The following is a 23,231-nucleotide window of genomic DNA, read 5'->3' on the forward strand; positions in this document are numbered from 1 at the left end:
ATCAAGTGAGGTTTGTGGCACTGAAGAAACAATTCGAAACATAGGTTTTGGGGTGGGGAATTTGCTTTATTACATTTTATTTTGTAAATAATTTCTAGCTTAAACCTCGAATCACCACATGTTACCTTGTAATAAAAGTCAGATATCTTCTGGGCCCCTTTGACTTATGCCTGTAACCCTAACTACTCAGTAGGCTGAGATCTGAGGATCGTGGTTCAAAGCCAGCCAGGGCAGAAAAGACCCTGTCAGATGCTTATGTCCAATTAACAACTCAAAAAATTGAAGTGGCACTGTGGCTCAAGGAGTAGAGCACTAGCCTGGAGCTGAAGTGCTAAGAGACAGTGCCCAGGCCCAGCTCAAGCCTCTTCACTGACAAAGACAAAAAAAGGTATAAAAATATTTTAAAGTATGTATACATGCAGTAGCAATCATGAAGAGCTATGAACACAAGCTAAGAGATGAACTATGTTCATGAAAAATATAGATGTGATCATTTCAAGTTTGTTTTCATCAAAACTCAGAATTTAACTCATTAGATACTTATGGCATGAACTACCTACCCATATTTCTTGTCTTCAATATCTTCATAATTGACTTTAATTATAAGAAATGTGATGATAATGATAAATCTATGATAAGCATGTAATTTTTGCCCAGAGACTTTATAATGCACTTAAAGTGATGAAAAATATAGGAGTAATGATGTCTTTCATTGAGAACTCATCATCCTTTCTCCAGATTACCCCATTTAGTCTTCCCTGGGGCCTATCAAGTAGTACATTTATTATCTTAATTCCACAGATTAAAAAGAGAGTAAGTCTTAGAGAGTTTAGGTATATTGGTCACAGTCAATCACAGCTTACAAAGATGATCTTGGGAAAAAAATCCTTAACACTCTGAGGCTGAGGATTTTAAGTGAGGAAGACTATAATACAAAATTTATTAGAGGTGACCCTCCCAGGAATCCTGTTAGGCCACCTCACATGATATCCATTAATGTTCTGTTTTGGTATGGATTGTTTTGGCCAATCTCTTCCCATGAAATATAAACTTAAATTAAATATTTCCTGACTTTACCTGGATTATATTTGAATGTTGACACTGCCTGCCAATGCTTTCTGGTGATTTGAATATTTTCTGTCTGGCTCTTTAAGCTCATCACTAGCCCTTTCTCCCAGTTTACTTAGACCGGAAACAATATGTCTGAGTCTCTGGTTGAATGTCTTGGAACTAAAGCCCGTCGGTGTCTTGGGATGGTAAAAAGGGAGTAGTGTTGCAGAGTTGTCACCAGACAAGCTGATGGAAATGCATCACGGGCCTAGGAGTCTAAAGCAGAATTGGACTCAAATGCAGAAATTTCCCCTGGCATAGTACAGTGAAGGCTGTCTAGGATAGAAAACACTGGTGCTTGGCTTCATTCTTTTTTTAAAAAATTCTGGTTAAAGAATCCAAACTGTATTGCTGTATGAGTAATGTCTTTATTGTTCTAAACAAAATGTAATATCCAAGGGGCTTTATTTTTTTTCAGAAAACTTTAAATAAGAATAAAGTATGAATCTAAAGGCTTCCAGTTCAACAAATTTACAGAAATGATCCCATAATACATGGAAGAATCTAAGGAGAAAAAACATACTTAAAACCAATAGCTTCTATGTCACTGTGTAATAGTTTATTATAAAAAAGAGTGAGCTGGTTTTTAGTTCTCTTTGTAATATAGACTACAACTTTAATTCTACTTCCTCACACTTGATTAAATATTGGACAGACATGAGGAGTCATGATTTCCTGTTAAATTTGTACCCATGAGGTCAAAAGGAACAGTCTCTGTCCAGCCAGAGGAACAACAGCAATGAATTCCAAGTATCAGCATGTTGGACTAAATGATGGCCATGCGATCCCACAACTGGGCTTCGGTACCTATGTACCCAAAGAGGTAATAAGAATGCTGATCGGTTTGAAGGTAGAAAAGAAGAATAGATTTAGAAAGACCTGAGGCCAATGTGGATTGCAAAGTCACATATTTCTAGTATGACTCTGGGGTGGTCAACCAGTGCTCAGTTTTCCCAAGCTAGTGCTTGTCATGTACAGGAGAGAACATTGTGAGAGTGTGATCATGTCATAACCTGTTTATTCTGAGCATTGTGCTTTGTACTAATTGGTCATTGATTTCATAGCTGGGTGGGGAAAAAAGAACAGAAGTTAGCAGGCTAAAGCTGTGCATCAGCTTTGATGTCTGGAAAGATACGGATAGCACTAGAATTGGTTTTGTTGTTGTTGTTATTGTTTTGCTTATTTCCTACAATAGAATGTATTGCTTTCTTGTGGAGATCCAGAGAAATCAAGGTGATAAAAGTTAAGTTGTTTCCTAAGATCAATCCTCTTTGATTCTTCTGCCTGGACTTTGATAATTTTTAAGGCATAAAGGTAGGGAAGACTGCAGGACACCACCACATACTCATCTCTGGTGAATCTCCAGGTGCTGTTACACCTAAGAAACAAGTATTAGATCAGGAGTGTAGGAGCAAGAAAAGTTTTGAGCTTGAAAAGTTTCTGAAATTTTTTTAATAAATGTTAAAAAATCTGTGTTTTGGTTTGCCTTTTAAGAACTCATTTACTGAATGAACTTTAAAATTGTGACCCAATATTGGTAGAGGAGGAACTAAGTCCAACCATACCCTCTCTAAATCAAAGAGCTTTAGTTTTGAGGGTTGAGGGCTATACCAATTATCTCTTACATGATGGAGTTAATTGCTTATTTATAAATCTACAACCTTTGAGCATATACTGTTTTCCTCCCAGAACTTTGTTCAATTTTACAGAGAAAATGACTGTACATAAAAATGTTAACAAAACTTAAAAAAAAAAAAAATGTTAACAAAACTTTTATACCGTGTCTCAAGAACACTGACCCTGGATAGCACCTGGGAAATTTGGTATTTTACTGCTTTGTGACCTTTAAGGGTGGTATGCATTTTTTATTGCTTGTATAACCAGAGGCAGAGTTAAGGATTGGAATTTTGGGGCATACTAACAGGGACACGGGCACTAGGTAAATATCACTGGCAAAAATATCCTTTGAAATGACTTGAACTTTCCTTGTAGACATGTACCATGCATTGTCACAATTTAGTGCTCTAGATTACGTTCTATGTCTTTCCAATGAGAACTCAACTAAGCATGGATCATATACCTTCTGTATTTTCTTCTATGCACATTTTTCCTGTGTTCCTTCTATGTTGTAATACTATTATGTAAACCACAGGGTGGTGCTATCTACATCCTGAGTCCTGTAAATCTTTCTAAATCATTCTAGGAATTCATTGGAACAAGAGCTTCTGGAATCTTCCAATGTCACTGATTAATTAGCATTGGCTGGGTTTGAAGTTCAGAGAAAAAGCCAAATTCTATTATTAAGTAGAGACTACCACAGAAAAACAGGTTTGGCTTGATTCCTCCAAGTGCAGAATTAAGTCCAATACAGATAAAAATGAGTTCATGGAAAGGTGCTTATTTCTGTGACCATCACAAATGCTGTTTGGATAACCCTTTGTCTTACAGCAAAGATGGGATTTAAATTCACAGAAGTGTTACCCGGTTACATGATTAAGGGATCTGAAGATGACACTGGAATACGAAAGGCTTTCTAATCATGTTAACTATCTACTTTGTTTCCAATGGGCTACCTCACAACATTTATCTCCAGCTTCTGCTTTTCTTTTCCTTGTTGATCTAGATTCCTAGAAGTAAGGTATTTGAAGCCACCAAAATAGCTATAGATGCTGGCTTCCGGCATATTGACACTGCATATGTGTACGAAGTGGAAGAGGAAGTAGGGAAGGCCATTCGAAGCAAGATTGAAGAGGGCACTGTGAAGAAAGAAGACATATTCCTCACCTCAAAGGTATGCTGCCTACAATAGGTAGATGCACATTTATTGAAATGTGATTTGGGGAAGAATTACATGATTGGAGCAGTAGTTGGAAGAATTGTTTTTGGTGCTACTATTGTTATTCATGTGCTTTTCACATGTAAGGTTTAGTATTAAAAACAGGGTCAAATAATTACTACCTTACTCTCTATGAATTGATAGGTTGGCAGACACTTCAACATTCAAAGTCTCAACTTGAATCATTGTTTTAACGGGTCCTATAGAACCACTCAGATCTATGGTCAAATCACAATGTTCTTCATGTCCAGAATAACTTTCTAAAATGTTATTTTTACAATTTGGAACCTTAAATCTTAACTTTATTCTTGGAAGAGATCAGTATGAGAATTTACTGGGTATTAAACAAAACATTGCTAAAGTGGGTTTTTTTTGCCCAGTACATTTTAAAATATTCAAATATCTTTCCTTTCATTGATGGAAATAAAGGTATGTGGATATGTCTACACAGATTTGAAGAGATGAGATGTTTAGACAAATAGTAATTCTGCAATCTCTTTGGAATAGGATTCAGAGCTTGGACAATTTTATTGATTGACCAAAATGCTATCTCAAGTAATTTCTTTCCATTGACCAGCAAATTATTTTAACAGTGACATGGCCCTGACAGGTCAGGGAAACCTAAGAATAAAGGCATTAATTTTCCCCTATGGACACCGATATCTTCCTAGTATAAAACTTCTCTGAATTTGGTGAATCAGATTCTCAATTGAGGTAAACCATCAATCCAGCACAATTTGTATTTTTTAACATTTGCAGCTCTGGTGCACATTCAATCGACCAGAGCTAGTCCAGTCTTGTCTGGAAAGATCACTGAAGAAACTACAGTTGGATTATGTGGATCTCTACCTTATTCATTTACCAACTTCATTGAAGGTAGGCTATTTGCATCATCTAACTGAAGCATATAACTGCATATGTTCACGATAATTATTTCCAGAAATGAGTGAGAAGAAGCTTTGATCATCAATTTATGTAAGCTTTGGTTAAAAATTGATAGAATGACCCAGGATATTTCATATGAGTTTATCGAATTATGTAAATAGACAGGTGAATGAATGGATAGATTTAGATTTACTCTTCAGCTATTTCTTTTTTCTTTTTTGTCGGTCATGGGGTCTGAATTCTGGGCCTGGGTGCTGTCCCTCAGCTCTTCATCTCAAGGTTAGTGCTCTACCACTTGAGCCACAGTGCCACTTCTGGCTTTTTCTGCTTATGTGGCACTGAGGAATGGAACCCAGGGCCTCATGCAAGCAAGGCAAGCACTCTACCACTAAGCCACCTTCCGAGCCCTCAGCTATTTCTGTTTCTCCTTCTCTTACATTTTTATTACTGGAGGCTTGCTTGTGTTTTGTCCCAGTGTTGCCCGCAATGGCAAATAATATTTGGATAGTTCATGTGTCCTGACCCTTACCCTTTGATAGCTTGATTGCATCTTTCAGTATTAGAATCATTCTCTCTGACAATTTTGGTTAACCATTTTTTGCTTCACTTATTTGCCTTGGCCTCACATGTATTCAAATCTTGAAAGAATACTGATTATCCTGAATCAAGATTGAAATCCATTGTTGTGGAAGATCAAGACCATGTAATTGTTGACTTTCCCAGTGAGAGAGAAGTATTTCCCTGGAGAAAGTGAAGCAGAGAAGTAACACAAGTCCCAGGGAGATCTCTTTGGGATGGGAAACCAATATTTAATAATACTTATAATTGATAGGGGATTACAACTACCTAGACTCCTAAAGACATTCCTTATTACTCTCATTCAAGCATCTTTATAAACATAAGTAAGTGGAGGAGTTCTTCATTAATGCTCATTTGCTGTTTCATTCCTGAAGTGTCCAAAGGACCATGGCTCTGGGTAGGATGACAGTGCTTGGTGAGGTTGCTGTAATGTCTGCTTTTATTGCAGCCCGGAGAAGAAGTCTTTCCGAAAGATGAGCATGGAAAATTGAAATTTGACACAGTGGATCTCTGTGACACATGGGAGGTGAGTACTTGAAGAATAGACCCGAGAGGATGCCTAGAGAGTCAGGTCATGTCTCCAACTCCAAGGATGGAATCTGTACCTTTGAAATTGAGAAACTCATGACATTTACAATGGTGTTTTGCAGGAGTGATAGGGAGGAAACATGAGCGGAAAGTAAAAGACATGAATGTCTGAACAGAATTGATGACAAGAAGAGTGATCTCTTGCTTCCTTACGCAGTGATGTCTCTATTTCTCCAAGGAACACACAAAATTCTTTCTTTTATGTGACTATATTCTCCAAATGTCTTGACCATTTTTCTTCTACCAACAATCATATGTAGTCAGTTCATGGTTTATTGATAGTGTTTCCTTCATCAGCTCCATTTTGCATTTATATTGATTCTACCAATGGTACAGATGGATCGATAAAACTCCTTCCTTTTTAGGCCATGGAGAAATGTAAGGATGCAGGATTGACCAAGTCCATTGGGGTATCCAACTTTAATCGCAGGCAACTGGAGAGGATCCTGAACAAACCAGGGCTCAAGTACAAGCCTGTCTGCAACCAGGTGAGTTCCTGCTTCCTCTTCTCCGTCTCTTATTCACTGACTTGTTGCTGTGTTTCTGCCAGCTATTACTTTTACCTTCGCCCCTGTTTAACATACTTTTGTGGAATGGAAGATTCTAAGAACAAGGATAGGGGGGATGGCTAACTGTGTCTCTGCCTAGTGAGAGGTTCATAGTGTCCAGTGAATGGAAGAATCTTGAGGATGTAAAAGTCATCAAGGTGGGCTACACTCATTAGACTTCAGAGGCAAAGTACTTATTGTTGGCCTATGAATGATGGCGAGATTGGATTGACAATGGTGTCATGTATAAAAAACAAGGAAGTCCCATAAAATCACCAACTTGGAAAGGAGCAGTGGGAGAAGGAAGGAAGTGTGGAGATCCATGTGAAGGGCCTGTGGAGTGGATGCTTTGTTACTTTGTGCTGTTGTGTCTGGCTTCAGGATTCTTGGCTAACTACATAGGTGCATGGAGAGTAAAGCGGGGGCTGCCAAAATGATCACACAGATCAGGTATCTGTTGGTGGAGACCTTAGTGAAATCCATACATGAAAACTTAGAATAAAACACAGAGGTGACTCAATGCCTGAAAACCTCTAAGTCAACTTCTCTTTTCTGCTTTGTTTTTTAAAATCACATCTAGTCTGTGCCTGGTTTGAGCCTCTATATTAATATCTTCAACAGCTTAAAGTCCTTACACCTGTGACGTAAAAGTGTTTTGAACACAAATCTGGTCATACTGTTTAAATTTGTGGACAGTGACACAATCCTAAGATTTCCCAACATGAATGTGAAGGCAGTTTCATTATAAGTTTTATCAAGACTTTTGTAATGAAATTTATCAAGCACTTGGAATATTCATATTTTCCAAATTTCATGCCAATTATTCAACACATTTGTTTTTATTCAACATTATTTGTTAGAAAGTAAACATTACATTATTTTGATCATTTCACTTCAAATTGAATGTAACACATTTTTATTCAGGTTTGCTTACTCTTAATTTTTCTTCTTGATCAGTGCATAAAATTTGCATATAATTCCTGTCATATCCATCTACAGGTGGAATGTCATCCTTATCTCAACCAGAGCATACTGTTGGATTTCTGCAAGTCCAAGGACATTGTCCTGGTTGCCCATAGTGCTCTGGGAACTCAACGAGAGAAACAACGGTAATCCAATAAAATATTTACCAAAACACGATTCTGAATCAAATATTTTGATTTGTGCTTAGTTTTCTGGCATTGATTTTGAACTATTTTAGGAACCGGGGAGAATTGCATTTCTAGCATGGTCCCTCATATGACCGATGCTGATGGATCAAGAGATTGCATTTGATGACTTGGTCTAGAGCAGGCATCCTCAAGCATATTGGAGCTCTGCAAACAAATAGAATACTCCGTCTGCAGTTCAGCATTTCTGTCTTTCTTTCCAGGGTAGACCCCAATGCCCCATTTCTTCTGAAGGACCCAGGTCTTGGGGCTGTGGCAAAAAAGCACAATCGCAGTCCAGCTCAGATTGCCCTTCGCTACCAGCTGCAACGTGGGGTTGTGACCCTGGCTCAGAGTTTAATAGAAAAAGAGATAAAAGAGAACATACAGGTGATAAGGGGGTACTGTGGGCATTAGGTCTCCTGCATAGAATGTGCAGGTGAGGGGGTGCTGTGCTGCGGTCATAGTATTCTTCATTTGGGTGTTATCTTGGAACTTCTTAGCACCATTTATGGGCCAAATTGTTTTCCCTAGAATTTCCTGTACACGCGTGATTGACGGTGTTCTTGGACATCATATTTCTGTGTATATAATGGGAGAGACAGCACAGTTTGAGAGACTTAGGGCTGGAAAGAGTACAGAGAATTTAATCAGCCAGGTGCTCTACAACTATTCTAATATGAGAAATTTTTCTACCTATACATCTTGCAATATGATCCACCTCTGAGGCAAACAGGTTGAATACAGAGTACATCCATTTAGGTGGAGAATGCATTGTTGGACAATTTGTTTGGCCTTAGCCAAATGAAGTCCTTTGTATGTTGGAACCTCTCCTGTATTTACAATAAATTCTCTAATATTTACTGGACAAATGTATCAGGATGCTGATTGGTTATTGCATAGTAGCTCTCAGCAATTCTCCATGTGGTTTGTCATTCACTAGAAAACTAGACCAAAGATTTCTTCTCATATAATACTATCCAAAGTAGGTAAGAAGAGAATTGCCAAACTGTTTCATGCCTTAGATCAGCATTAGCACATAATTCTTTTGCCAAGCTCTAATGGACAATGCAGTTTACAAACCAAGCAACATTAAATGAGTGGGGAAATAGCATTCCTTAGGAGAAGAGTTTGTCAATGTATACAGCAAAGAGTGTTGGAGACATAGGGATATGTATTTCTGGAGGAGCAAGTTTGCATCTTGTCATTAATGTACATTCTCGAGAGTGTTTTGCACATTCATATATATTTGTTGTAGTAGCTTCTCAAAATTTCTATCGATAATTTTATTTGATCTTGGGTATATTTTACCTAAGCAAAAGTTCCTTCTCTAACTATAGTCATCATGACTTTATAGTTGATGTAGTTGATGACTGTCCTGTCTTTTCTTTGGAATACAAGAATATTCTCCCAAATTATCTCCCAAGAGTTTGACGGTTTTGCTTCCAAAGACTAATTTTGCTGGTTCTTTAGAGGTAGTATGTCACAGACTTTTCTGTCTAGACTAGCATTGAACCATGAGTTTTAGCATTTTAACCTCCTTGATAGCTAATATTTCATTAACATTTGGGCAAACTGTGAATTAAACCCCGTGGAAAAGAACATGGTCACATTTTAAGTGTATGCGGTGTGATAGAGACACCTAACATTGTCCTTAACAATTGCTAAGTTATCTCGCATACATAAAAACCTTTTCAGTAGTAGCTTTGTTAACTTCTATGTACATTAGACTGCAATCAAAACTATATCAACTTTGTTCATGCCCACTGTCTTTTGTGATACCTTCTGTGTATAATCTTCTAGTGAATCAACATATTTTATCTCGAATGTATTTCCCCTTTAGCTACTTGAGTGTTTTGACTTTGTATTATTAAATCTGTTTTACTTGAATTTCTAAGATTGGCAAATGTACAATTTAAGAATTGTAAAACTTGTCTACTTGTATGATAGGCTTTTGATTTCCAGTTGCCTTTAGAAGACATGGCAGTCCTAGAAGGCCTGAACAGAAATTTTCGATATCATCCTGGTGTTGGGTAAGGAACTTTGGCAAAAATATTTTCTGAATTTTCTTTAGTTTCAAGTCTCTCCTTTCTTTCTTTCTTTTTTTTGTCCTTATGGTCCGGTCGTGGGGCCTGAACTCTGGGCCTCTGCGCTGTCCCTCAGCTCTTCATCTCAAGGCTAGTGCTCTACCAGTTGAGCCAAAGCACCACTTCCGGCTTTTTTTTTCCTTTTTGCTTATGTGTTGCTGAGGAATTGAACCCAGGGCCTCATGCATGCAAGGCAAGCGCTCCACCACTGAGCCACCTTCTCAGCCCATTCCTTTCTTTTTCAAGGTACATTTGTTCAGAACCCAAACATTACATTTTTCTTTCAGGGAATTTCCACTGACATTGCCACTAGGACATTTAGTTTTGTGTTTCTGAACTATAGACATCTCAGTGCAGAAGATAAAGATGTTTTTGAGAAGAGAGATTTGATATCTAAGGAAGAGTGCATACTTAAGTTTTTCCATTGCTGAAGAGAATGTAGAGTTCAAGAGACCATTAACAGTTCTTTATGTTCTGGGTTATAGACTAATATTTGACAAATATCATAAACAAAGGTAAACAAGAAATGCATATCTCTTGTGCCTACAGGATTTTAACTTATAACAGAAATAAATATGATCATATTTGAAAGGAAATTAGACAATCTTTGTTCACAAGACTTAGTATATGTATTGCTCCATTATTGTTAATATTTTTGTTAGTATAGAAAACAGGGAAGGACCATGTAGGGACATAATGCAAAGAGACAAAACATTCTTGTCAATTACTGTGTTAAAGAATAATGATTTTTTTTTCTTTCTAGTTTGTGTGGTATTGATATTTAGAAACCTACCAATTGGATGGTAATCTGGAAATGGAGAACTATCTTAAGTGACATTCTCTCCATACTTGAATTTAACACAGTTGGTGCACCCTAAATTGTTTTCTGTTAGTTAATATTAGATTTGTACTTCACAACACCTGACATAACCAGTTTCTACATTCACTGAGAATTTGAAATAGGATAGGCTTTCTTTGCTTTTATTGCTTAGGAAGTTAGACAGATATAGGGAAAAGAGAGTCACATCAGCCAATGCTTGTGTGTTTTGTGTATCTAGTCTAAGCAGAGAATGCATGATGAATAATTTAGTTATGGTATCTTACAAGAATTTCTTATAGGGCTGGGAAGGTGGCTCAGTGGTAGGGCGCTTGTCTTGCATGCATGAGGCCGTGGGTTCGAATCCTCAGCACCACATAAGCAAAAAGAAAAAACCCGGAAGTGGCACTGTGGGTCTTGTGGTAGAGCACTAGACTTGAGCCAAGGGACAGTGCCCAGGCCCAGAGTTCAGGCCCCATGACCGGATCCAAAAATAAAAATAAAAAAAGAATTTCTTATAAAGCCATATTATTCCTTAGTGTAAATATTAATATTTAATGAGTGGTATTTATTATATCTAGTTAGGGAATAAAATTCTAACTTTTACCATAGTGATACATAGATATCACATCTTCTGTAGAAATGGGATGATCAAGCCCATGATGCTTATATTTTCCTTTCTCATTTTAGATTTGTTGACCACCCTAATTTTCCATTCTCTGATGAGTATTAACACGAAAGCTCTTTTCAAGATCTTGCCTGAAGTTATCTGGAGATCGATGGACAATTTTCAAATGCTGATGATTGGACCCATCACTTGTCAATTCATCCTGCTTAGAAATTCACACTCAGCTTAAACTAAATCCACAAATTTCGTAGAGAAGGCATTGAATTTGTTATCAAACAAATACGAGATTTTTCCCATAGATCTATGATTATCTCAAGACTTGTGTGACTTGCTTCTTTTTGAATATAATGACTGAAAAATGATTTGATTTAGTCTGTGGTAAGATGTCAGGAAACCCTTCTCTGGGTCATTTTGGGGCTCCAGAGAAATATCAGTTAGCAGGAAGTTATCAGTAGGTATTCCCAACAAACCACTGAGCTTAGTTCATGGTTCTAAGTCTTGAAGCTAAGGTACACATTGCAAGGATATATTATATAGCTCTCTACCAGGCAGGATATAGCACAGCTACTGGAATTTGAGAGGTATTCCTGTGGGAGGCTTAGGTAAAGATGTTAGAGGGAGAACCATGCAGGGAAGATAATGAGGAAGGAGGAAAGGTGTAGCCCGAATAGGTTGAATTGAACTTATCTGTGCTTGGGATGTACTGTCAAATGCCTTTTTGCAGAGTAGACCCAAAAGATAGAAAGGATCTTTCATAGCCTGGCGCTGGTGGCTCACGCCTGTAATCCTAGCTACTCAGGAGGCTGAGATCTGAGGATCGCAGTTCAAAGCCAGCCCGGGGAGGAGAGACCATGAGACTCCTATCTCCAAGAAACCACCAGAAAATCGGAAGTGGTGCTGTAGCTCAAGTGGTAGAGTGCTTGCCTTGAGCTGAAGAGCTGAGGGACAGCGCCCAGGCCCAGAGTTCAAGCCCCACGACCGAAAAAAAAAAAAAAAAGAAAGGATCTTTCATACATTTTACCCAGTGCCAATCTGAGACATGCCTAGCATTAATTATAAAAGGAAAAATGGGAGCCAGGTGCCGGTGGCTCACGACTGTGATCCGAGCTACTCAGATGGCTGAGATTGGAGGATCACGGTTCAAAGCCAGCCAGGGCAGGAAAGTCCATGAGACTCTTATCTCCAATAGGCCACTAGAAAACCGTAAGTGCCCCTGTGGCTCAAGCAGTAGAGTACTCACCTTGGGATGAAAAGCATAGGGACAGCAAAGAGGCCCAAAGCTCAAGTCCCACGATAGACCAAAAAAAAAAAAAAAGGAAAAAATGGGAATTATTATTTGCAGTATATCTGAAAGCAATGTATTTTAGCGATCATTAATTGACATGATAACTAGAAATTCCTTGGAAATTCAGCACATCGAGTACCATCAACAAAATGATAGCACTTTCTGTGCTTGTACAGAAAGTATACTTTACACTTCCAATTTATATTAGACAGATTGTAACAAACATGCAACTGTGTCCACCAACAAAGTAAATAGCCAGTCAAGAAAAGTAGAATCCAAAATGCTAGGCAATTTCATTGTGCTTTTTCCCACTATTGTACAAAGCTACCTAGCAACAGTAATTTTATTCATCCATTTGGAATAAGGATATTCCAACACTTGCAAGGGAATGGATGGAACTAGAAAAAATGGTTATGTGAAATAAGTCAAGCCCAGTGAGACAAAGGACAAATGTTTTCTCTTCTACATGGAATCTAGAATTAACTTGTAAATGTCTTAGCAAACCCATGAAGGTCATATATTAGACACCACTATACTAGACAAAATATGACATTTTCAGGGGAGAATTCAAATGGGACAATTTCTTAGAAAGACTAACACATACTTCAACAAAATGAATACCAGGAAACACTTGCAATGTGGCGGCCAGGGTCAAGAGCATAGCAATTGACAAGGAAAGAGAGGAAGTTGAGGAGGGAGTGAGCATGCAGCCATAAAATTTAATCCATATCCTACAAAATTAGGAAAATGAAGAAATAGGAGGAATGGGTGGAATGACAAAAGGAATGCCACTAATCAAGATGCATTGATTCTACTTACAAACTGTTGTGTCAAATTAATTCCTTTGTACGACAGCTTAAAGATAATAAAACCATAATTTAAAAATTCGGAAGAATTGTACTGAAGATGCTTCAACTTTTGGACTACACTATGGCTATCGACTCTAAAACACTAAAACACTTTGCTTTATTTTTACATCCATGATTACATCTATATTTCATATATACCCCTGAAATTACATGACATGTCAGAGTGATCCCATTTAGCTTGTTGGGGTCTAATTGGAGAGGAATCATTACTAGGTGAGAAGCTCTTCCAACACTGGCAATCACAGATCTTTGAATTTCTAAGGCTTGGTAAGTGGATTGCCAACCTCAGAGATTTCCAGCTCAAATCCCTGAGACTATGAGCCTAAACTCCTGATGTCCACATCCAGAGTCCTATGCAGGTTGAAGGCTCATTACTCTAGCCTTTAACCACCAAGGGTCCTATAACTTGGTGGCAATTGTACTGCTTGATACACAGCAGCAATGGGAAGTGGCAGCAGACAGCGGTAAGAAGGAACAGGTGACCATTTCTAATATTATGTCTCCAGTTGTCTTCAAGTCTCACAAGAACAAACCTTACAACTCTTGCATATAAGGAACTAGGATTCTAAGCCCTTGGTAGAAGTATATATTCCAACTTTGAGACCAAGAGCATTTGATAGCTTGATCCCTAAGGCTTGCAACAATTTGGAAAAATGACCAGAGCCAGAAATTTCTCTTTTCTAGTTCATTTCAACCTTCTGCCTTTCTTCAGGGAAAGATTGTGTTTTTGGTAGTTTTCTTTTCTTTTGGAGGTCCATTCGGTCACTCTGTGTCTTTTAATTGATAAAGTAAGACAATTGACATTCTGAAGATTATTGAAAGAGATAATATATGTGAAATATGTGCTTGTTTCTAGCATTTTGCACGTCTTCTGTTTGCAGTATCTGTTTGTATTTTCCTGATTTGTTGTAGAAGTTGATAGCTCTTTTCCATTTCATGTATGGTAGTGAGGTGAAATTTTACTGCTTTAGTAGTTTCTCAGAAATTTTGTATGCTTTGTTCATATAAATTGTTAAAAATATTTCTTCTTGAATTTAACATATTGAATGACTTATATTTAGGTGCAGCTATTCTTTCTTCCTCTTGATCTAAGCTATTGCTGTGTCTATCATGCAAGATGGTATAAATCTTGCATATGGAAATTTTTTCATTTCCAAGGTCTATTCTGGCATTTTCTCAAAATCTCAGCCTCCTTACTAAATTTGTTCATATTTTGTTCTATTTCTCTTCATTCTACTTAAATTTGCTACTATCAGATATAAAACAGAGAGTTAATTCTATTTTCTTGTATTTGCTAATACTTGCTTTAAGCCCTAAAATATGATCTACATTGGAGACAGTTCTATGGACTGCAGAGGTCTATTTTTCAGCTGTTGGAGGAAATATTCAACACCAAGGACCTGATTTCCAGCCCCTGTACCAGCATTCATGCACAAAGACACACACCCTACAAAGTTACTTATAGAAAACTGGAGTCAAGTGAGCAGAGAAGTAGACTTCACAATCAGTTTGTTGAGAAACTACCCTGACTTATGATGTGTGGCACATGTGGCACAAAGGATTTCTGGTCATTTGTCCAGCCTTTCACATAGAGAAAATCTATCATGTCCAGTAGAGGAGTTGGAGGTTAGAATTCATGCAAGGTTTACATTAAAATAAAAGAAACGTCCTCTCAAGAAAGGTGAACAATGAGGTCACAACCGTGAAATGCAACCCAGGTCAGTAAGTCAAGTCAGGAGATAGCATAACGCTGCAATATGTTGTGTGGGAGGAAATCTGCCAAAGTGTAATTGTGAATAGGGACAATTTTAAAATGAAGATCACCAAGTGAGTTTTGAGACTAGAGAAAGGGCAATTGATATTCAAGTATTCAGTGCTGGCTATCTTCCAGGGTATTCTATTTCTTTCCCATTGTCCAGGTCAGGACATTTCTCATTTTACTTGTAAACACTTTTCTTTGATTATAAAACCAATAAACATTAATTTCAAAAGCTAGAAAAACATAATTAAGGGGTTGATTGTACATTCTTGATCCACCATTCAGAAATAATCACTACTTATTGTTTTCATCTTGCACATTGTATGATTGTAAGACTTATTGACTGAGAATATTCTCATCTCTTGACTAACCCATCAAGGCCCTTCTCCTTACATTTTAAAGTTCTCCAACAATCCATATATGAAATCGGGTAAGTTGTCCATTAATTAACAAATGATGAGGCAATGCCCTATATATTCTTTTTTTTTTTCAGGTAAGGGGTAGGTTTATTCATTGTTCTGGCTGGCAGCAGGCCATGTTGGCCCTCCATGTGGCTGGGAAAGGCCTGGGAAAGAGAGCTGGGAAAGAGAGAGAGCTGGGAAAGAGCTGGGAAAGAGAAGAGAGTTGGGAAAGAAAGAGAGCTTGGAAAAAGAGAGAGATGGGAAAGAGCTGGGAAAGAGAAGAGAGCTGGGAAAGAAAGAACATCAATTATTCAGCTGCTGTCAATCTACAGGTTCTTTACAATTTCAATCAAAATCATAAATCCTTTAGCTGAACTCCAGCTGCAGATTCAGTGCAATTTCCATGAAAATTGCAATGTCATTCTTCACAAGATAGAAAAATCTACCTTAAAATTAATAGGAAAGCATAGAAGACTCCACACAGACCAAGCAATCCTAACCAAAATAGCAACCCTGGAAGTATCACAATACCAGACTTCAAGTTATATTACAAAGACGTAGTATCAAAAACAGCATGTTATTGCCACAAAAATAGATACAAACCCATGGAACAGAGTAGAAGACCTGGAAATAAATTCTGCAGTTACAGCCATCTAATTTTTGGTAAATGAGCCTAAGATATACACTGTGTAAAAGATAGCTTCTTCTAAAAAATGGTCTTGGCAAAACTTGCTTTCTAAACGCAGGAGACAGAAAGTAGATCACCATCTTACACCCTATACATGGATATATTAGATCCAAGGAAATTTAAGATAAAATGGAATCATTTCACCTGTGGTCTTCTATTTCTAACAATTAGATTAATGTTTCAGTATTTGGTGAAGTGAACTTGCAAATTCAGATTCTTAGTTAACTATTAAAAAATTTTTTAAATTTTTATACACAATGTACAGAGGGGTTACTGTTTAATGTCAGGCAATGAGCACATTTCTTTTTGGACAATATGGTGTCTTTCTCTGTTCTCTTCCAATTCTTGATTAATTATTAATTCAATGCAAATTCCCTTCTTGAACCTTTAATCTTTGGTCTACATTCCATGAACCAGAGTCTGATGTTACTTGGAAATATCACTGAACCTTTCATTGACTTATGCATCATCTATCTTATTCATTTACTAAAAATCACTGTACAGACTTTAATAGAGCTAAGCTATCATCTACCTTACTCTTTTAGTAATGAGAGCAGACAATGTGATTCATCAAACCTTATTTCTATCTGCTTTTATCATGCCTTCTATTTAATTGGTTGGTTAAATTCAGTTTCTATATATTTAAATCAATTTAGTCCATGAAAGTTTTTTAAAGCCACAAAATGGTTTATGCAAAAGATTGAATCTTGTGGACAACAAGTGTAAGCCAGGACTAGAGTTGGTATTTGCAGTAGTCTTCAGAAATGTTTCTACTTATTAATACCTTGCCTCTGTATTTCTACAGATTTGTTTAGGTTTTGGTCCAGTCACTTCCATTGATGGCAGATATAACTTTGAGCTCAGATCTCAGGGCTATTGACATGTGACCTTTACTTTGTGTTTTGTAACACCAGAATTAATCTAGAAAATAACCTGAACTAGCCATATTTTTTTACACCTGATCTGGGCCATTGATGAATTCAGGGAATGAAGATCAGTGATTGCACCTTTGCTTGTTTATATTGGTTTCATAATGAAATTCAAAGTTAAAAGTTATTGGAACATGTGTGTTTCACTACTTCAGATTGTTAACAAAGCCAAGTCCTGAACCCTTAGCCTAACAGATTCTTTTTCCCAGATTGCCCAACAAAGGGCCCTTTTGGTGCAAGTAGCTAGCAACCAGCCTCCTCCCTCTCACTTAAAGCAGCATTCCATTTGGTTAGTTACAAGCCATTCCTAGTAACTGCAGACACTCTTATCTTCTGTTTGACCACAAATCTTAGCTCCTTCTGTCCAGGCAAGTTCCTGCCCTTTGCCCCTTGATATTATCAAACCACCTCTTTAGAAGGACATTCTTTCTCCCCTGGCAGAGAATTAACCTTGTCAGCTCCTTTGCTGGCAATAAACCTCTTTCTTGGTTCTAGCTGACTGTGTGTGTGTGTGTGTGTGTGTGTGTGTGTGTGTGTGGTTCTGGGTTGGTGCTTTCACTGAAGTACTAAATTCCTCAGTGAAAGAGAGCCATTTATCCAAAAGAAAATTCAAGGGCATGAAAATTATCACAACTCAACTGGAACACTGCATAAAAACATGGAAATGTATTCTACTTTATCACATATGATAGATTCAAGAAAATAGAGGCCTTTCACCCAGGCATATTCTTTACAACTCTACATGCAAACATGGGATAAAGATGGGTCATGTCGTTCCACTGTTTCTTATGCAGCTTTAGTTTCCAGTCCTAGATTTATCAGGGAGCTGTGGGCAGAGAAATGTGTTTGGTGAAATTGCTTTCATGATTGCTTCTAGTGCAACCAGGGGTCTAGCATTGCACAAAAGATTTTTCAAATATTTACCCCCATGTGGCAAAGAGATCCAACATATCCAATAAAAATATACTAAATTAGCTTTTTTCTACTGTAATCATTATTTTCCATATTAACAAATCACCCTTAACCTCAACACCTTCCTATTCCTTCATGCGAGATAATTTGGGCTTCTTTGTTCAGAAGAGATAGTAATCTGGAAGTTGCTCTACTGTAAAAATGTCCTTGCTTGGATTCAATGAAGTTTGTTTTCTTCTTTTGACAGATATCTATAAAGTCAACGATTATGCCTGAAAGGCAGAGAGATCCTATGGTTAAAATAAAACATGCCTAGCCAAAACAGGAGACAACTACACTGCACAATAGTCATTAATCTTTTTCTGTTGTGAAAACTAGAAATGTTGGCTTAGGTTGGGAAACCTTCCAACACTATCCACAAGAAAACTCCCAGAGCCTGGACAACAATAAGAAATCCTGAAAGACTCTTTTCTTCCAGCACAGTGAGAACTGTGAAGGGAAATGAAATGACACCATGACCACCAAGGCCTTGGTTCTGTATCTTTGATCCTGAGGTATCTAAAAGATCTTTAATTAGTAGATTAAGTTTCCTACATACAACTCAAGATGTAAGTTTGGATCATGGTGAGATTTCCTATACACATTTGGCTTTCCCTCTCCTGTCTTCTCCTATGCTCTTATGTAAATACTCAATTTCATTATGGTACAGATATTCATTGGATTAGAACCACACACACACACACACACACACACACACACACATTAATTGGACCAATTTACACTAAAAGCTGGATTAGAAGTAGTCATTTTTGTAGTCGTCAAGTAATATGTCTACCCATGTTTACACTTCCACGTCAATCCAGGGCTTTAACACTAAATCTCTCTGAGGTAAATGAAGACATTGATGTTTGTAAGGTGGTTTGCATGTGGGATTGTATTTAATAATTGCTTTCAAAATTGCCTTTCATATAAGTGATCTGGTTTTAATTCTCTTTCCCATGTAGCATATTGCTTTAAGCTTCTCCTGTCCAGAGGAGAGTATTGGCTTCCTTTACTTGGCTATTCATTAAATGGACGGTTCACTTTTAACTGATAAAACAGGTCTGAATCAGAATGAATTCCAACTTCTAGTGTGTGCCACTTGATTCCTGTACTGGGCTTTGATCCTGCCATTCCACCTAACAAGGTACAATAATATTATTTGGATTGAAAATGCAAAACAAAATAGGTTATGAAAAATGGAATGTGGGCTGGGAAGGTGGCTCAGTGGTAGAGAGCTTGCCTTGTACACATGAGGCCCTAGGTTCAATTCCTCAGCACCACATAAGCAAAAAGAAAAAGAGCCGGAAGTAGCACTATGGCTCAAGTTGTAGAGCGCTAGCCTTCAGCTGAAGAGCTGAAGGACAGTGCCCAGGCCCAGAATTCAGGCCCCACAATGAGCCCCCTCCAAAAAAATAAAGAAAATGGAATGTGTGGCTTGTTGTGTCAATCAAATTACTGTGAGCATCTGGGTGTATCACTTGGTTTTCTGCTTAAGTGTAGGTGAGAAGCTAGTCCATATGCAAGAGAGAAGTAGACTTCTCTGGGTATCAAGCTCTCATATGATCAGTTAATATTTACTCTGGATATTGTTTTCCTTCCCTCTGTTTAAGTCAATTTTCCAGCTGGGTAGAAAAGAAAAGCAACTTTGCAATCAACATACTTGATGTTTTATTTCCATACATTTTTGACCATTTGCATTTCTTCTTTTTGGAAATGCCTATTAAAACCATTGCTTCCTTCATTAAAAATAATTGTATTACTTGTTTCTCTCAAGTATTTTGAACATGTAATATTCCCTTCTGGGAGTACTCAAATATGTCCTCCTGTTCTGTAGATTATCTCTTCCCTGAGATGACTGTTGCCCTTGTCATACAGAAGCTACTTAAAGGCTGACAGGGTGGCAGAACAGTTTGATATGAATGTGGCCTATTACAGAGAAAAACGAGTTTTCCTGTAACTGAATTAGGGGCTGGAAGGGAGTGCCTAGGGTTTTCACAAGTGGTAGGGGAGAGCATGGTGACCTGGCTGAGAATGACCAGTCAGAGACTAGGGCTGGTTTGGAGTGGTTAGGGGCCCAACAGGAGTCTTTATTAAAAGGCCAATGACTGCATGGAGGACTCCTGTCTCAAAGACCAGCAGCTCTGTACAGAGCTTGCACCAAGCTTTCAAAGACAGCAACCACATGCTTGGGGTGGAGACCAAGCCTTAACAAAAAGCAGCCCTTATATGGACATACTTAGGTATAAGCTCAAGTGCCAGAACTTTTATTCAGGAAGATATTCCTCGACCTTTATATGGGGAAAATTGAAGGTGTTACTCAGAGGTAGGTGATTTAAGTCATTTAGGGAGGTTCATCAGGGAAGAATCAGAGTATTTTTAGTGTAAAGCATTTGTAAGGCTATGAAATCTGCATGTTTCTGAAGCAGAGTATTCCTAGCTCACATTGATCAATGGCTTCTCTCTAGGCATTTTAGTCCTGGGTAGAGCTCCCTCCACCCTGTAAGAAGTACCCTGATAGCTGTAAGAAGTTACTTGCACTCAGCTTCCTTACTTCACATTTCCTTACTGGTTTCTTATATGAAATATTTAGTTAGAGAGTTGAATTTTTGTCCTTAAGAACTAAGAGCCTAGCCAGGCGCCAGTGGCTCACTATAATCCTTCCTACTCAGGAGGCTAAGATCTGAGGCTCATAGTTCAAAGCCAGGCCAGGCAGGAAAGTCTCATGGACTTTTTTTGTTTTGTTTTGTTTTGTTTTTCCACAGTCCAGTAATTTATTTTTGAAAGACCCTAGGATATGTTCTGCCACTAGGTCCCCCAGAGAACTTGCTGACCAACCTCCTTCCGCGAAACTATGTGGGTGGAAAAGCACCAGAGAAGGCGAGGCAGGATGTTGTGATTAAACCGTTAACCAGGAATGAGGAACAAAGGGTCTCTGAGTTAACAATTGAAGGGCAAGTACGGACATGTACAGACATGTTAGCCAACCCCACCCTGCCGTGGAAAGTCCCAACACCCCCTTGAGCGGACCTTGCCTAACCCACTCACCTGACTCAAGCCCACCAATCCCTACCTTACACATAACCAAAATCAGCCAATCGACACCCTGTAACCATGCATCTCGCTTCTGTAACCCTGCTTCCAGCTGCCCCATAAAAGAGGGTGCTCTCAGCTGCCTTGGCGCGCAAGTCTCCCGATAGACTTTGTCGCCCCGGGTACCCGTGTAACAGGTTCCCAGCCACCGACCCGAACCTTGTGGATCTCGAGGTCGTGTGTACCTGGGAGTCTGGGGCATGCCCGAATAAACCTCTTGCTGATTGCATCCGCACAAGTGGTCTCCTTGTTCCTTGGGAGAGGGTCTCTCTAGATTGAAAGGCACCCCACCCTGTCGGGGGTCTTTCAATTTTAAATTGGAGTAATTTCAAATTCCACAAAACTGAGGAACAACAATATTTTGTTTTAATTCTCTCTTCTGTATACTCCGGGATCTAAAACACCACAATATCCAACATACACAAACTTCAGTGAAGGGTTAGTAAATACCCACAAGAGTGGAATCATGGTGCTCTTTGTTCCTGAATGGAATGGTCCCACAGAAAAAGCACAGGAGACAGCACAATGTAAGAGACTCTTATCTCCAATAAACCACCAGAAAACCAGAAGTAGTGCTGTGGCTTCAGTTTCAGCTTGAGCTGAAGAGAAAGGACAGTGCCCAAGCCCAGAGTTCAAGCCCTACTAATAACAAAAAAAAAAGAAAAATATTAAAAAAAAATAAAAGAAGAACTAAGAGCCTTATGAAGTTACTTGGACCAAAGTTTTACAAAGGAGGCCCTTGCTGGCCTATACCTGGTTCATTAGCATAACCATATGCCTATCAGTCCTTTTTAGGTCAAGCTGAGTGAGATTTACAGAAAGAATGTCCCACAGGAAGCTGGGCACCAGTGGCTCACACCTGTAATCCTAGCTATTCAGGAGGCTCTAAAAGTTTGGCAGATTACCAAGATCTATATAGCCAAGAACAGAATATGTTTAAACATCTTTGTTAGAAAGACATGTTGATCTTTGAATAATTGAGTTGAATATTTTTTTAAATACCAACAAACCAGGTTACCTCTAATGGAAAGCTGAAGAGGGATGTCACAATGATCTGAGGAGTCAGGGAACAAGAAGTATGGAGCAAAGAGGTGGCTGAGCTGTTTGGGAGCTAGACAGAGTCCACATTCCCCGCCTCCTTACCTACCACATTGTCAGGATGACACCAGTTAAATCCAATTTTGTATTACCCACTACATGATAAATGCTAGAAAACAGGAACTATACAAAACTTAAGATTTAGACAATAAAAAGCAGAATTTGTCAGGGGGGTCTTTCCACCTGACTTTCACTTGGAGTTTAGGATTTAGTTGTCCCAAGTGGTTCTGAAATCTGGATTCAGTTGCTCCTTTTGAAAAATTTCAAATGTTAGAAAAAAAAACAATCGTTAATATCAATCACAACCAAGGTATATTCAGGGCATGCCTCTTAAGGGTGTTCCTACTAACTCCATCCTTTCATTTAGGGCTTGGAGCATAAGCCAAGCCCTGGAGGCTTTTTGAATAACAAATACGGGTGTGTTAGGTTTTGTCAATGGCCACTGTTCCACCCAGATTGGGCTTCCCAGCTTCCACCTAATGGGAGGTAGGGGGCAGGGAGGAGGGGGGCAGTGGCCTTTAGGATTGGGGGTGCACCTGAGCGGGTCCCCTATGTTCTTCTCTGTAATTATGAAAGTTAAAAAAATCCTTTTCCTTAACTCCCTCTGGATCCTGTTTAAGACTTTGTGCTTCTTCCCCATCCAGGATATCATCATAGGATGCTCGATGGTCTGTAGTGACAACGGCATCCATTTTCTTAGCATGTATTGCCCTAGTAAATTGGCAGTGAGGTTCTTTGCCACTAAAGGGCGTATCTTTCCCTGTTCTCCATCTGGGCTAGTCCATGTCATAAGGGCAACCATCTCTTTGGACTGGGAGTTGCCCCCTACTCCCAATATCGGGGGCCCAGGTGCAAGCTTCCAGTCCAAGGGCACTTCCTCCTCCCGAGTATGGTTCGATCTGCCCCAGTGTCAATTAAACAGTGAAACCTTT

General features: G+C 38.6%; 1 protein-coding gene across 1 annotated transcript; it reads left to right on the top strand.

The window, feature by feature from the left end:
- The first annotated feature begins 1,813 nt into the window (after positions 1–1,813).
- LOC122113026 (prostaglandin-E(2) 9-reductase-like) lies at positions 1,814–11,542 on the top strand. The gene is made up of 9 exons (XM_042685915.1): positions 1,814–1,933; positions 3,734–3,901; positions 4,706–4,822; positions 5,859–5,936; positions 6,364–6,486; positions 7,546–7,655; positions 7,919–8,084; positions 9,645–9,727; positions 11,289–11,542. The coding sequence occupies exons 1-9, from the start codon at positions 1,850–1,852 to the stop codon at positions 11,329–11,331; spliced, it is 972 nt and encodes a 323-aa protein (XP_042541849.1). The 5' UTR covers positions 1,814–1,849; the 3' UTR covers positions 11,332–11,542.
- The last annotated feature ends 11,689 nt before the right edge of the window (positions 11,543–23,231 follow it).

The sequence above is a fragment of the Dipodomys spectabilis genome, unplaced genomic scaffold (genome assembly GCF_019054845.1).
Source record: "Dipodomys spectabilis isolate Male_0828 unplaced genomic scaffold, ASM1905484v1 ptg000096l, whole genome shotgun sequence".
NCBI classification, from domain to species: Eukaryota; Metazoa; Chordata; class Mammalia; order Rodentia; family Heteromyidae; genus Dipodomys; species Dipodomys spectabilis.